General features: G+C 41.8%; 1 protein-coding gene across 4 annotated transcripts in view; it reads left to right on the forward strand.

Annotated features, from left to right (window-relative positions):
* sec16b (SEC16 homolog B, endoplasmic reticulum export factor) overlaps window positions 1-11,281 on the forward strand; it is a 32,446-nt gene extending 21,165 nt beyond the window's left edge. For 2 of the 4 annotated variants that reach the window (XM_045687721.2, XM_045687722.2), the window contains 10 exons: window positions 3,551-3,656; window positions 3,884-4,021; window positions 4,818-4,937; window positions 5,488-5,572; window positions 5,973-6,260; window positions 6,456-6,484; window positions 8,411-8,578; window positions 8,814-8,918; window positions 10,311-10,418; window positions 10,907-11,281. In XM_045687721.2, the coding sequence (XP_045543677.1) occupies window positions 3,551-3,656; window positions 3,884-4,021; window positions 4,818-4,937; window positions 5,488-5,572; window positions 5,973-6,260; window positions 6,456-6,484; window positions 8,411-8,578; window positions 8,814-8,918; window positions 10,311-10,418; window positions 10,907-10,993 (1,234 nt within the window). In that variant the 3' untranslated portion in view covers window positions 10,994-11,281. Of the gene's footprint in view, window positions 1-3,550; window positions 3,657-3,883; window positions 4,022-4,817; window positions 4,938-5,487; window positions 5,573-5,972; window positions 6,261-6,455; window positions 6,485-8,410; window positions 8,579-8,813; window positions 8,919-10,310 lie in introns of all 4 variants that reach the window. The other 2 variants (XR_014379029.1, XR_014379028.1) reach the window with 2 other exon arrangements.
* Window positions 11,282-16,549: the final 5,268 nt, after the last annotated feature.

A 16,549-nucleotide genomic window follows, 5' to 3' on the forward strand; every position in this document is an offset into this window, starting at 1 on the left:
CCTGGGACACACCCGGGCCCAGGTGTTTCCCATGTAGCTGACGACCTTCCCAACTCCGCCCACCAGCATCCTAATAAGGAACAAGAGCAAAGAGAGAGAATACGGCAGACAGAGTGGGAGGGTCGTCACACCTATCTTTAAATTGGGTTATACAGTTATAGTTCCTGATTGCGGGTATCAGTATTTGGGTGATCCCTGTAATGTTTTCTTAACAAGGTGTCCTCTGGGACTCACAGTAGAACAGCACAGCAATGTGTTTGTAATGAGTGCACTGGGAGTCAGGAAGCAAGCTCAGGGAGTGCATAATTTAATAAACAGATGAACGAAACACGAACAACGCACAGACAGGAAACTGAAACAATAACACCTGGGGAAGGAACCAAAGGGAGTGACATATACCCCCCTTTGACATATACCCCCTCCCTGGCGCATTCGGCTCCAGACACAGGACGCCAACCAAAGGGACAATCCCGGGGATCCGGAGTGTACCGGTCGCCTCCGCTGAGGCGCAGAAACCTGACGAACCGGCTGAGGTGTGAGAGCCTAATGAGCCGGCTGAGACCTCCCCGGTTGCCTCGGTCGAGGCACGGGAGCCTATTGAGCCCGCTGAGGTATGGAAACCTGTCGAGCCAGCTGAGGCAGGGGAACCCGACAAACTGGCTGAGGCCTCCCAGGTAGCTCCGGTTCGGACACCCAGACCCAAAATCACCTCCAACACAAATTAATACAAATAAAAAGCAACCCCTGATGCTTCCCTCTGGTGAGGCGTTATTCTGTAATGAGTATGCTGGGAGTCGGGAAGCAAGTTCAGGGAGTGCATAATTGAATAAACAAATGAACGAAACAAGAACAACACACAGACAGTAAACTGAAACAGAAACAATAACGCCTGGGGAAGGAAGCAAAGGGAGTGACATATATAGGGAAAGTAATCAGGGAAGTGATGGAGTCCAGGTGAGTCTGATGAGGCGCAGGTGCGCATAACGATGGTGACAGATGTGCGCCATAACAAGCAGCCTGGTGACCTAGAGGCCGGAGAGGGAGCACAAGTGACAGTCTTGCCATGCTGAAAGGAAACGAGCTGCTGATTTTCGAAAAGCAGAATAGGGACGTCATGCACCCAATTCATAGTGGTACACACGATGGATGTGTCGATGTGAGGGGGATGCCCCCATAGGCATGAAAGTAATAGCTATTGTTTGCGGGAACTAATGCCACAACATAATGCTGGTATTATCGTAGCATGACTGGTATGAAAACCACTTAGTCCTACTTAAAGGCCCAGCACAGCCAAAAACTAGATTTTCCGGTGTTTTATACACTGCCTTCGGAAAGTATTCTGATCCCTTGACTTTTTCCACATTTTGTTACATTACAGTGTTATTCTAAAATTGATTAAATAAAAATAAAAAACTCAGTAATCTACTCACAATACCCCATAATGACGAAGCAAAAACAGGTTTTTAGATTTTGTAAATGTATTAAAAATAAACAGAAATACCTTATATACATAGGTATTCAGACCCTTTGCTATGAGACTCTAAATTGAGCTCAGGTGCATCCTGTTTCCATTGATCATCCTTGAGATGTTTCTCGACTTGATTGGAGTCCACCTGTGGTAAATTCAATTGATTGGACATGATTTGGAAAGGCACACACCTGTCTATATAAGGTTCCACAGTTGACTGTCCATGTCATAACAAAAACCAACCCATGAGGTCAAAGGAATTCTGCGTAGAGCTTCGAGACAGGATTGTGTCGTGGCACAGATCGGGGGAAGGGTACCAAAAGATTTCTGCAGTATTGAAGGTCCCCAAGAACAGTGACCTCCATCATTCTTAAATGGAAGAAGTTTGAAACCACCAAGACACTTCCTAGAGCTGGCCGCCAGGCCAAACTGAGCAATCGGGGTCATAAGGCCCTAGGTCAGTGAGGTGACCAAGAACCCGATGGTCACTCTGACAGAACTCTAGAGTTCCTCTGTGGAGATGGGAGAACCTTCCAGAAGGACAACCATCTCTGCAGCACTCCACCAGTCAGGCTTTTATGGTAGACTGGCCAGACAGAAGCCACTCCTCAGTAAAAGGCACATGACAGCCCGCTTGGAGTTTGCCAAAAGGCACCTAAAGACTCTCAGACAAAGATTGAACTCTTTTGCCTGAATACCAAGCGTCACGTCGGAGGAAACCTGGCACCATCTCGACGGTGAAGCATGGTGGTGGCAGCATCATGCTGTGGGGATGTTTTTCAGGGGAAGGGACTGGGAGACTAGTCAGGATCGAGGTAAAGATGAACGGAGCAAAGTACAAAGAGATTCTTAATGAAAACCTGATCCAGAGCGCTCAGGACCTCAGACTGGTGCGAAGGTTCACCTTCCAACAGGACAATGACCCTATGCACACAGCCAAGACAACGCAGGAGTAACACGTCTCTGAATGTCCTTGAGTGGCCCAGGCAGAGCACGGACTTGAACCCTATCTAACATCTCTGTAGAGACCTGAAAGTAGCTGTGTAGCGACACCCATCCAACCTGACAAAGCTTGAGAGGATCTGAAGAAGACTTGAGGGTGTAATCGCTTCCAAAGGCGCTTCAACAAAGCTCTGAGTAAAGGGTCTGAATACTTATGTAAATGTAGTATTTCAGTTTTTTTATTTATAATAAATTTGCAAACATTTCTACAAACCTGTTTTTGCTTTGTCATTATGCGATATGGTGAGTAGATTAATGATGGGGAAAAACAATTTAATAAATGTTAGAATAAGGCTGTAACATAACAAAATGTGGAAACTCTTGAGTTAATAGACCAATAAGAAAGAGTTCTAAACCTTTCTGTCAACAGCTAGGGTTCAGTTTTCCCCTCCCCACTCAGACCACTCCCAGACAGTCATATCAAAATTCTTACTGGAGAAATTGCTCTTTGCTAATAAGCAATTTCTGTTTGTTTTTAATTAAAATGCTAAAAACTATCACAGTAAGGTAGTTAATTGTTACCCAGAAATAATTTGATATTGAGATTAACACGGTTTTAAAGTAACTGTCTAGTGTTTCCAGATTTCTATGAAATATTACTTATTATTAATAAAAATATGAGTGAAATAGTTTTCCTTCCAAACGTTTTTAATTAAGTATGTTAAAAAGCAGCTTTTCTGTGTTGGAATGGTGTGGGCGTACTCCAACAACAGAATGGTGTGGGCGTACCCCAACAACAGAATGGTGTGGGCGTACCCCAACAACAGAATGGTGTGGATGTATACAGGTTCTTAAAATGACATGTTCTATGAGGAAACGGTGTTGTTGAGACAAGTTTGAGGTGGGATATTTGAAGTGTTTAAAAATAATAAAAATGATGCTTTGGCCAAAAATACGAATATAGGACAAGTCAACAACATTATTTGGGTATGAGTTAACAGAATATGGACTTTTAAAAGTGAGATTTTCACTGGATAGTTACTTTAAGACTTAGGTAGCAAGTAGTAGTAGTCCCAATTGTAACTTTTTAATGTTTAAAACAACGTCTGCTAAGAATTGAATGTATTTCCTCCCCTACAGTCTCCCATTCAAAGAGTTTGCTCAGAATTCTGCCATTCGGTGCACAGAGTTATTTGAGTACTGCCAGAGACTTGGAGATAAATTCTTCTGTATCCCCCCCTTCCAGGTAGTTTATATTCATTTTTTTGTGCTTTTTTATGACTAGTATGATTCGTCCATAATTTGCCAGATTTGGAACTCATAAGTCAATACAGAGTTTTGATTCCATCTGTATTTTGCTATTAAGCTTTCTCTAGTCCAGGACACAGTGAAATTATGTTTAGCTTTTTCCATGTGGCTACCGTAGGTTGTGCTGTTGTGTTGTCTTGTTACAAGCTGTTTTGTCATTCCCAGGTGTATAAGTTCCTGTATGCGTGTCGTCTGCTGGATGCTGGGCTGGCGTCCCAGGCCTTCCACTACTGTGAGGTGATAGGGATGTCTTTACTCAGACTGCAGGAGCCCAGCATGGTGCTGCTGGGGGAGCTTATCAAGGTAGAGCACTTTATCATGATACTCTGACATATACACATCATATGTAGCACTTCGGCGGTAGGTAGCCTAGCGGTTAAGAACGTTGGGCCAGTAACCGAACGGTAGCTGGTTAGAATCCCTGAACTTACTAGTTGAAAAATCTCTGTCAATGTGCCGTTGAGCAAGGCACTTAACCATAATTGCTCTGCATAAGAGCATCTGCCTATCTATGCACTTCCATACATACGCTAAACACAGTCTGCAGGGAGAGCTTATAAAAGTAGCGTACTCTGACTTGTACTGTATGTATCATACACACATTTTATGCCATATTGCATTCCTAGTATCCAATCACTTCAGGGCCTATATTCATAAAGCATCTCAGAGTAGGAATGCTGATCTAGGATCAGTTTTCCCTTTTAGGTGATAATGAATACCATTACATGGACAGGAACGACCTGAGCTCCCGAGTGGCGCATTGTTCTAAGGCACTGCATCTCAGTGCAAGAGATGTCACTTCAGTCCCCGGTTTGAATCCAGGCTGAATCACATCCGGCTGTGATTGGGAGTCCCATAGGGCGGCGCACAATTGCTCCAGAGTTGTCTGGGTTTGGCCAGGGTAGGCCGTCCATTGTAAATAAGAATTTGTTCTCAACTGACTAGCCTTGTTAAATAAAGGTTCAATAAAAAAATACAAAAAGGACCTGTTCCAGAGGGTATCAGATTAGGCACTAATCTTCTGTACAGTGTGTGTGTGTGTGTGTGTGTGTGTTTGCTCAGCACTTTCCCTGTTTGTGTGTGTGTCCTCCCCTCCCAGCTGGCAGAGCGGCTGAAGCAGTGTGAGGGAATGGGACAGCTCAGTGACACAGCTGACGACAGGCCTGGACAGGAGCCTGACTGGCTACAGCAGCTGAGATGCAGACAGCAGGGCATACAGGTGACCACACCACAAAGCATTACCATTGTACTCGTCACATTTTCACATGTTCCTCTGTTTGTGTTGGAGATGATTACCTATTTACTGGTTACAAACATCCTTGTATAGAGATATACTTTGTTGATGTTGATTGAATAATGATAGTAAATGGGACTCACTGTAGTTGGATCTTAAGATTCACCTAAATTGGATATTAGCCTATAATCCACTGGTACTGGTAGGTTGTCAAGTGAGTGAAATTTTGTCAGTTGGCACTTTTGTCAAGGTTGCTGAGGTGGTAAGTACTTCCTATAGTCCAGCTGGCAAGACTAGACTCAGGTTTTTAACTTGCCTCAGTCAGCACAATGGTTGACCTTATATAGACACTGGTAACATTTTTATTACTACATTAGAATCCCTTTGTACCATTTAAATGATATATTTCAAACAATACCAGACCGTTTGAAATTATTCAATTGGCTCATATGATCTTAATTGTGTATTTTTTGTCTCTTCCAAAACATTCTCGACACATTATGACGCTATGGTTAAAACGTATCTATTTGCTTAGATGGGGAGCAGTGGTTGCAGTGATACATACCAGCCACCAGCAGACAGGAGTGCATTGGCCCATGAGGAGAGCAGTGTGTATTCAGGTAAACCTACAGTCCCAGATCATTATTTCAATGGACAATTAATAACAATTTATTGGACTCATATAGCACTTTTCCTGATGCTCAAAGCGGTTACATAGTAAGGGGGAACTCACTTCATCCACTTGGGTGATGTACGGCCACCATTTGTGCCCCATCCAGTATTTCTCTGCTCTGTGTTTGTGTCTGTATGGTGTGGTACACTCTTATTCCACCTGGGGGGAGTGTCTCATGTATCAGAGTTGCATGATGACTCATCAGAGGGCTCGTCCTATCAACCAGTTGCACAGTGTTTGAACCATGTCCCAGGTCGAAAGTAGTGCATTTGATAGGGAATGGGGTGCCATTTGGGACGCACACCAGTGTTGTAATTTTTGTCTTCACTCCTTTGGTTTCGCTGTAGAATCAGACACCGGTGACCTTTCTGCAAGGGGAGATGACCAGAGACTGGATGCTAAATTCCTCTCCCACAAAGCAGCAGAAGAGCAACAACAACAGCACGTGCAGGCACAGCAGATCAACACCCAGCCTCCGCTGCCAGTCATGGCTTCTAACACTCAGCCTGCAGTGCCACTTGTGGTGGGAGGCCAGGACCACAGTTGCCACTACACAGACACTGCCCAGCCTTTGCCTCAGCCTCAGCCTTCACCTCAGCATCCTACACTGGACTGTCCTCCTTCAGCAAGGGAAGGTGAGAAAATGGATGAAGGCCCTGGTTTTTATTGATCCAACATACTAGGGATTCAACCCTGTTTCTGGTGGTTTACAATGAAACATGCTCATTTAATGTAACTCCTTTTTACTCATTTTATGAATCTTCTTACATGTTTCTGTTGTTAACTGTGATATGAGGACCTCATGCTTTGATATCATTGTATTGTTGTAGGGGCTGATCCTTTTGCTGGCCCAGGCATGGTGAGTGCTCAGGAGGGTTTTATTGGCTACCAAACATACATTACAACTACAGTGGGGGAAAAAAGTATTTAGTCAGCCACCAATTGTGCAAGTTGTCCCACTTAAAAAGATGAGAGAGGCCTGTAATTTTCATCAGAGGTACACGTCAACAATTACAGACAAAAATGAGAAAAAAAATCCAGAAAATCACATTGTAGGATTTTTAATGAATTTATTTGCAAATTATGGTGGAAAATAAGTATTTGGTCACCTACAAACAAGCAAGATTTCTGTCTCTCACAGACCTGTAACTTCTTCTTTAAGAGGCTCCTCTGTCCTCCACTCGTTACCTGTATTAATGGCACCTGTTTGAACTTGTTATCAGTATAAAAGACACCTGTCCACAACCTCAAACAGTCACACTCCAAACTCCCCTATGGCCAAGACCAAAGAGCTGTCAAAGGTCACCAGAAACAAAATTCTAGACCTGCACCAGGCTGGGAAGACTGAATCTGCAATAGGTAAGCAGCTTGGTTTGAAGAAATCAACTGTGGGAGCAATTATTAGGAAATGGAAGACATACAAGACCACTGATAATCTCCCTCGATCTGGGGCTCCACGCAAGATCTCACCCCGTGGGGTCAAAATGATCACAAGAACGGTGAGCAAAAATCCCAGAACCACACGGGGGGACCTAGTGAATGACCTGCAGAGAGCTGGGACCAAAGTAACAAAGCCTACCATCAGTAACACACTACGCCGCCAGGGACTCAAATCCTGCAGTGCCAGACGTGTCCCCCTGCTTAAGCCAGTACATGTCCAGGCCCGTCTGAAGTTTGCTAGAGAGCATTTGGATGATCCAGAAGAGGATTGGGAGAATGTCATATGGTCAGATGAAACCAAAATAGAACTTTTTGGTAAAAACTCAACTCGTCGTGTTTGGAGGACAAAGAATGCTGAGTTGCATCCAAAGAACACCATACCTACTGTGAAGCATGGGGGTGGAAACATCATGCTTTGGGGCTGTTTTTCTGCAAAGGGACCAGGACGACTGATCCGTGTAAAGGAAAGAATGAATGGGGCCATGTATCGTGAGATTTTGAGTGAAAACCTTCTTCCATCAGCAAGGGCATTGAAGATGAAACGTGGCTGGGTCTTTCAGCATGACAATGATCCCAAACACACCGCCCGGGCAACGAAGGAGTGGCTTCGTAAGAAGCATTTCAAGGTCCTGGAGTGGCCTAGCCAGTCTCCAGATCTCAACCCCATAGAAAATCTTTGGAGGGAGTTGAAAGTCCATGTTGTCCAGCGACAGCCCCAAAACATCACTGCTCTAGAGGAGATCTGCATGGAGGAATGGGCCAAAATACCAGCAACAGTGTGTGAAAACCTTGTGAAGACTTACAGAAAACCTTTGACCTGTGTCATTGCCAACAAAGGGTATATAACAAAGTATTGAGATAAACTTTTGTTATTGACCAAATACTTATTTTCCACCATAATTTGCAAATAAATTCATAAAAAATCCTACAATGTGATTTTCTGGAATTTCTTTTCTCATTTTGTCTGTCATTGTTGACGTGTACCTATGATGAAAATTACAGGCCTCTCTCATCTTTTTAAGTGGGACAACTTGCACATTTGGTGGCTGACTAAATACTTTTTTCCCCCACTGTATATACAAGAACATACCCCCTATTGGGGCATACAAATTTAATCTCTCTAAAGATGTCCAGTGATTTATTCCTGAGCACCTGCTGTTTCTGTCAGTGGTGCTGTATTTTATATGTAAAACATAAATAAATAAACAAATAATTTAAAAAAAAATTATCAAGCATGTGAAATCGTTTGATAAATGTATTTGTGCGACTCAGATGAGATCATGTGTCTTGTTTGTGTCCATGGAGATGTCAAATGACAGTCTGTATATCTGTCTGTCCTATGCAGATAGGGGTCCATGTGAATGCTGGCATGATGCCGGTGGCAGAGTATGGTCAGCACTATGGCCAGGAGTCTGGTTATGGAGATCAGCAAGCATGGCAGCAGGGAGGGCACCAGGCCACCATCACGCAGGAGGGCAAGGCCTCAGAGCCGGACAGAATCCAACCAAAACAGGTGGGTGGAGCCTGAAGCCTGTCTTGTCGACAGCATCAGATAAGAACCAGAGTTTGTTTAAATAAGCCTCTCTCTCTCTCTCTCTCTCTCTCTCTCTCTCTCTCTCTCTCTCTCTCTCTCTCTCTCTCTCTCTCTCTCTCTCTCTCTCTCTCTCTCTCTCTCTCTCTCTCTCTCTCTCTCTCTCTCTCTCTCTCTCTCTCTCTCTCTCTCTCTCTCTGTGTGTGTGTCTGATCAGAGCACCAAGTCAGGGTGGTTTAGCGGCTGGTTCAAACACAAACCCAAAGAGGAGCAAAGTGAGGCGTCTCAGGATGCAGACTCAGCTGACCCAGTTCTCACTATGGTAAGGGTCAAGCAGACCTACTGTTAACTCTTACCTAGCCGTTAGATGGGGGACATAACAGTCAGTCAAGTCAGTGATCTCAAGTTTAGGTTTTGTAGTTTACCGTCCAACAAATGATGTCGATGGACATAATAACATTTTGATGATGATGGGCAAGAACATTATGAACTTAGTTGAAAACAATCTTTTAAAATGAGTTTTGGCTATTATTGTTATTATGATATTCAGAGAATTTGATCTCCTTGTTCTTCTCATAAGACCCATTGGAGGTGGTGACGATGTTTAGTTTGAATGTAGACTCATTGAACCTTTTTAATGAAGGTTAGCCACTAAGTAGGGTATGGTATTTGCTGTCGGTCACCAACTAGCTCTAAGTAGGGTATGGTATTTGCTGTCGGTCAACCAACTCTTTCCAGTTCATTGGCAATGTTTGCAACACATTCTGCACAAATACTGTAGTTTAGCAATTTTGTTGTCCATAGCATTTGAATTGTACAGCTACGATCCATAAGTTACAATGATAAAGCATAAGCTACAATGATATAATAACTATTTGTGTCATAAATGGTAGAGGTTTACCTACTACTTTCCTGAGAGCATTGTATTATGCAAGGTAGATTAAAACAGTGATTTTTAAAACGTGCTCTAAATATGTCAATAAGTCAAGTCAGAAGTAATTTGAAGGATTTTATTGTTTTTTTGTTATTAAGTGATAACAGTATTTTAAAATGTTTGAGACTAACTGGCTGATAAATTGTTGTAAGTTAAACATAGTTTTTAACAATTCAAAATATAACCTACCAATTGTCAAAGTAAAGCTTTTCAGAAACATCTTAAATACATGATTACATAATCAGAAACAAGTAGCTTTCCTTATGTCAATGACAGTAAACTCTAAAAATTCACCACAGAGAAGCTATTGAGTCTATGTATGCCCCTTAAACTGGAGGTTCTGAGAGATAAGCAAACCTAACGCATCCTAGTGCCGTAAAATGAATTCAGAGTAAGGTCGGTGACTTTCCGAGTGATGACCCCTTAGTACAGCTGTAGGTTCTTAATTTTATCACTTTTTTGTTGCAGATGAGCTTCGTGATGTATATAAATTCATTGAAAATCCGCACTAACACAAGTTAAATTAACAGTATTGCACTTTTCATGTAGCCAACTTTTGTCCAGCTAATAGCCTAACCACCGATCAAGCAACATTATGGACTAAACGTTCAAACCCTGTTGCTGCAGGATTATTTTGCTATGACAATACTGGTCAAATTAAGATCCTACATCTGCATCCTTAGTGCCCCTCGGTATGTATTCGTCGGTTACGTCATTGTGCAATACTAGGTCAGTGGGTCTTGGGCGTTAATGTAACATCATTCATGTGTATTTCCTCAGGAGATGCCTCCCACTTCCCTATTTTCTTTCCCTCCCACTACCAACATCCCTGCAGCCAATTTTCCTACCCAGCCTGCATCTACTGGTATCAACGCCTTTTCTCGGAAAGTGGGTGAATAACAGGCCGGAATGCATTGGACAACACATAGACTAAAGTTTTTATGTTTTGCTGCAACCACCCACCATACATCATACACCTGTACACATACACAAATCATTAATGATAATAAAATATTTGTGGTGACAATTGATATTGATATTTAATGGATTACTGCATGTTGGAACTGCAGAAATGCATGAATAATGTGCAGAACAGTGTCCAATACTGTCCAGAGTTGTGGACAGGAGGCTGCAAATCTCACTTATCACTGTATCTAATTCTCCCGGAAGCGAATTTGGGCTGGTTTTCTATTTATCTTTCACCTACACTTTGATTAAGGCTCTATGCTGAAACATGTTGGGCACTTTACATTTTTTGAACTGCTCTATGCCCTGTAGATACAGTTTTTTTTAATGTAAAACCCATCTGGAGTGCCTGGAACTTAGACTCGTCAAACAATTTTACACTCTTTTGTTGGATTTTTCCTGTTTTTCAGATTTTTAATTCCCCACTCCAGAGCGATGGTGGATGTTTTTGTGGGATACTTGTAGTGCTCCCGATATATTGGTTCCTGTCGGGCTGATCTTGAACCAGACATATTCATGCTGAATGACAACTGTATGCTTGTCTAGGCTAACATGAAGTGAGGAATTTTGACTGGTGCTTCTTTGTAATGAAATACCCAACATGCTCTACCATATAGTGATAGTGCTTCCATTGATAGTGTTAGTGCTTCGAGTGTTAGTGCCATTGAGTGATAGAGAACACCATTGAGTGATTGTCTGAACTTTGGTCTGCTGTAGAATCCTTTCAGTAGTCTTTAAACAGCAGAATGAGTACAACAGAGAAATACAAATGGTTTATAACAATGCTTTTTTGTGAATATTTTTTTCTCAATCAGAAAACAGTACTCATGTGCTACTTGACCTGAATGCTATTGTATATGAGACATAACCTTGATTTCTATGAGTATCCCTCCCTTTTATCATTATCTAAACTATAGATGAATATGGTTAACTTGTTTAAACTATGATTTATAATTGTCATATTATTCACGAACAAGTTGTATACAACTTGTTGCTAAATCCTTGCTGCCCTTTGAGCTTTGAATCTGTAGCAAAGTATGCATTTCAACCATTGCACTACCCTGCATAACCCTGACAAACTCTGCAACACATACTGTAAAAAAAAACTTTAACTAACCTAATAATACTTTTTAAGTACCATACATTCTGTCATTAATCTAGATAGGTTGCAGCCAAGGATTTTTTTTCCTATGTCCAACATGAGTGTGATATTCACACACGCATACACACACACGCCAGCACACACACTCTGCACAAACATACACTACTGTTCAAAAGTTTGGGGTCACTTAGAAATGTCCTTGTTTTTGAAAGAAAAGCACATTTTTTGTCCGTTAAAATAACATCAAATTGATCAGAAATAAAGTGTAGACATTGTTAATGTTGTAAATAACTATTGTAGCTGGAAACGGCAGATTTTTTTATGGATATCTACATAGGCGTACCAAGGCCCATTATCAGCAACCATCACTCCTGTGTTCCAATGGCATGTTGTGTTAGCTAATCCAGGTTTATCATTATAAAAGGCTAATTGATCATTAGAAAACCCTTTTGCAATTATGTTAGCACAACTGCAAACTGTTGTTCTGATTAAAGAAGCAATAAAATTGGCCTTCTTTAGACTAGTTGAGTATCTGGAGCGTCAGCATTTGTGGGTTCGATTACAGGCTCAAAATGGCCAGAAACAAAGGTCTTTCTTCTGAAACTCGTCAGTCTATTAATGTTTTGAGAAATTAAGGCTATTCCATGCGAGAAATTGCCAAGAAACTGAAGATCTCATACAACGCTGTGCACTAATCCCTTCACAGAACAGTGCAAACTGGCTCTAACCAGAATAGAAAGAGGAGTGGGCGGCCCCGGTGCACAACTGAGCAAGAGGACAAGTACATTAGAGTGTGTAGTTTGAGAAACAGACACCTCACAAGTCCTTAACTGGCAGCTTCATTAAATAGTACCCGCAAAACACCAGTCTCAACATCAACAGTGAAGAGGTGACTCCGGGATGCTTGGCTTCTAGGCAGTGTTCCTCTGTCCAGTGTCTGTGTTCTTTTGCCCATCTTAATCTTTTATTTTTATTGGCCAGTCTGAGATATGGCTTTTTCTTTGCAACTCTGCCTAGAAGGCCAGTATCCCGGAGTCGCCTCTTCACTGTTGATGTTGAGACTGGTGTTTTGCGGGTACTATTTAATGAAGCTGCCAGTTGTTAGGCGTCTGTTTCTCAAACTAGACACTCTAATGTACTTGTCTTCTTGCTCAGTTGTGCACCGGGGCCTCCCACTTCTCTTTATATTCTGGTTAGAGACAGTTGCGCTGTTCTGTGAAGGGAGTAGTACACAGCGTTGTACGAGATCTTCAGTTTCTTGGCAATTTCTCGCCTGGAATAGCCTTAATTTCTCAGAAGAATTCAGAAGAAAGATCTTTGCCATTTTGAGCCTGTAAGTGAACCCACAAATGCTGATTCTCCAGATACTCAACTAGTCTAAAGAAGGCCAATTTTATTGCTTCTTTAATCAGAACTACAGTTTTCAACTGTGCTAACATAATTACAAAATGGTTTTCTAATAATCAATTAGACTTTTAAAATGATAAACTTGGATTAGCTAACACAACGTGCCATTGGAACACAGGAGTGATGGTTGCTGATAATGGGCCTCTGTACGCCTATGTAGATATCCCATAAAAAATCTGCCGTTCCCCGCTACAATAGTCATTTACAACATTAACAATGTCTACTCTGTATTTCTGATCAATTTGATGTTATTTTAATAGACAAAAATAGTGTTTTTCTTTAAAAAACAAGACAATTTCTAAGTGACCCCAAACTTTTGAACGGTAGTGTATACATCTCATATACAATAGAGCTCAATATCACTCAGGAATAACCCTGAACCGGAAGAGAAGCACAACAAAATCTACAGAAGGCCAGCATACTGACCCCTTAAATGTCTGAACTGGGATTGTATGAATGTATGAACACTGTGCAGGACCCCAATTCCAACCAGGCCACAACCCACATATCTATTCTCAGATGCCCTTTCAGCCGGACAGTATTTTGACATCATGTGTTGAGTTGGTAGGCTACGCAGGCAGGCAGGGGGAGTGAGTGGGCTTTTAAGGGCTCAGTGTTCACTGAGAACTTAACAGCTGAGATCTGGTTCCCCTGAGCTGACAGATGGGGAGAATGGCTAGCATCGGACGCTGCAAAGTAGTGGAAGTAGTAAAGCTGGTCAAGTAAATCTCACAAAAAATCTCAAGTCACAAGTAAAGGATCCAAGAAAAGTTATGTTTGGAGCAAGTCTCAGGTCTCATTGGTCATATTTTGCAGCTATATGCAACAATGACTCATGTTTAGATAGACCTATCTTTGTCTAATCATTGATTTCGAGTCACAAGTTAATTTCAAGTCCAAGAAAATGTATGTAGAAAAAGTCTCAAGTTGTGACATGTAAGATCAAATCAAGGCAAGTGCAAGTCCTAATGTTTTATGCCTCAAGTCTCAAGTTCTTGATAATTCAGTATCTTCTAGACATTTGCGTTAACTCATGTGTAGTTACCAATGCATTTTATACATAAAATAACACTTTTACGACAAACTCCAATGCAAGCTTGTAAATCCTGCTGTGTGATAAGTCAAGCTATCAATTTCTAGCTGTATACAGTGCCTTCGGAAAGTATCCAGATCCCTTGACTTTTTCCACACTTTGTTACCTTAAAGCCTTATTTTAACATGGATTCAATAAAAACAAATCCTCAGCAATCTACACACAATACCCCATAATGACAACGTGAAAACAGGTTTTTAGAAATTGTTGCAAATTTTATTACAAATAAAAAACAGAAATACCTTATTTACATAAGTTTCAGACCCTTTGCTATGAGACTCGAACTTGAGCTCAGGTGCATTCTGTTTCCATTGATCATCCTTGAGATGTTACTACAACTTGAATGGAGTCCACCTGTGGTAAATTCAATTGATTGGACATGATTGGAAAGGCACACACCAGTCTATATAAGGTCCCACAGTTGACAGTGCATGTCAGAGCAAAAACCAAGCCATGAGGTCAATGGAATTGTCCGTAGAGCTCTGAGACAGGATTGGGTTGAGGCACAGATCTGGGGAAGGGGACCAAAACATGTCTGCAGCATTGAAGGTCCCCAAGAACACCGTGGCCTCCATCATTCTTAAATGGAAGAAGTTTAGAACCACCAAGACTCATCCTAGAGCTGGCCGCCCAGCCAAACTGAGCAATTGGGGAGGTGACCAAGAACCCGATGGTCACCAGCGCTCTAAAGTTCCTCTGTGGAGATGAGAGAACCTTCCAGAAGGACACCCATCTTGTCAGCACTCCACCAGTCAGGACTTTATGGTAGAGTGGCCAGACGGAAGCTACTCCTCAGTAAAAGGCACATGACAGCCCGCTTGGAGTTTGCCAAAAGGCACCTAAAGACTCTCAGACCATGAGAAACAAGATTCTCTGGTCTGATGAAACCAAGATTGAACTCTTTGGCCTGAATGCCAAGCGCCACGTCTGGAGGAAATCTGGCACCATCTCTACGGTGAAGCATGGTGGTGGCAGCATCATGCTGTGGGGATGTTTTTCAGCGGCAGGGACTGGGAGACTAGTCAAAATCGAGAGAAAGATGAACGGAGCAAAGTACAGAGAGATCCTTGATGAAAACCTGCTCCAGAGTGCTCAGGACCTCAGACTGGGGCGAATGTTCACCTTCCAACAGGACAACGACCCTAAGCATGCATCCAAGACAACACAGGAGTGGCTTTGGGACAAGTCTCTGAATGTCCTTGAGTGGCCCAGCCAGAGCCCGAACTTGAACCTGATCGAATACCTCTGGAGACCTGAAAGTAACTGTGCAGCAACACTCCCCATCCAACCTGACAGAGCTTGTGAGGATCTGCAGAGAAGAATGGGAGAAACTCCCCAAATACAGGTGTGCGAAGCTTGTATCATCCTACCCTCGAAGACTCAAGGCTGTCATCACTGCCAAAGGTATTTCGACAAAGTACTGAGTAAAGGATCTGAATACTTATGTAAATGTCATTTTTCAGTTTTTTATTTGTTATAAATTAGCTACAATTTCTACAAACCTGTTTTTGCTTTGTCATTATGGGGTATTGTGTGTAGATTGATGAGGGAAAAAAACTATTTCATACATTTTGGAATAAGGTTAACAAAATGTGGAAAAATTCAAGTGATCTGAATACTTTCCGAAGGCACTGTATTTTTTTATTCAGTAAGACCATATTATCTTAGGTGTCGCCGGTTGCATGAGTTATTCTGATATCTTGACCTTGAAAGGCCTTTATGTTGGTTATTGGCTGAAAGATTTGTGCACTGCTGTTGCTGCCTAGCTTGCAAATTATAATTTGAAGTTTAATTCAAAGTAAATAGCTGATGATGCTAACACTGTATAGTGTAAAAAATGTGATCAGTGTGATTCTATGATAGTTGCTGGTTGAAAATAGATCTATACAGGAACTTATTTTCAGCAGGTTCTGTATAGGTGGATGTTTTTCCCCTAGACGTCAAGATTGAGACTGATTTTAATAGACCATGGTCTATGGTTGTTTCTCAATTGTCAAAAAATCTGTTCTCCTTGTCTGCTTTCCTTCATCTGCACTGATTACTGTATAGTATATCACATTATTAGATATACCCTATTGTCTTGTTGTTAAGATGAGTGCATTACTGTAAATCGATCTGGATGTGGGCCTGCTATATGACAAATATGTAAATGTTCACAGAAATGTACTTTTCGTAAAGATAATACAATGCGTTAAATTCACAACTAAACAGGGACATGGAATAAACAGTTAAACAGACACAGGCCTACAAAACATTAATGGAAAAGTCTTGACAGGTGAAAGTTCACCATTAGGCAGGCTGTCTCCTTTCACCTGGTCAGTTCTTTCAGATTAGTGCAATGGAGTTGAGGAGAGGACAGCATTTATAGGAAAAAAATGAGAGTGAAAGAGAAAGAGCCTGTGATGTGTAATAACAGCCACCTCAGCTTTACCTCAGCATCAGTTCTGTTAT

This window comes from Salmo salar, chromosome 10 (assembly GCF_965601325.2).
Source record: "Salmo salar chromosome 10, fSalSal1, whole genome shotgun sequence".
NCBI lineage: Eukaryota > Metazoa > Chordata > Actinopteri > Salmoniformes > Salmonidae > Salmo > Salmo salar.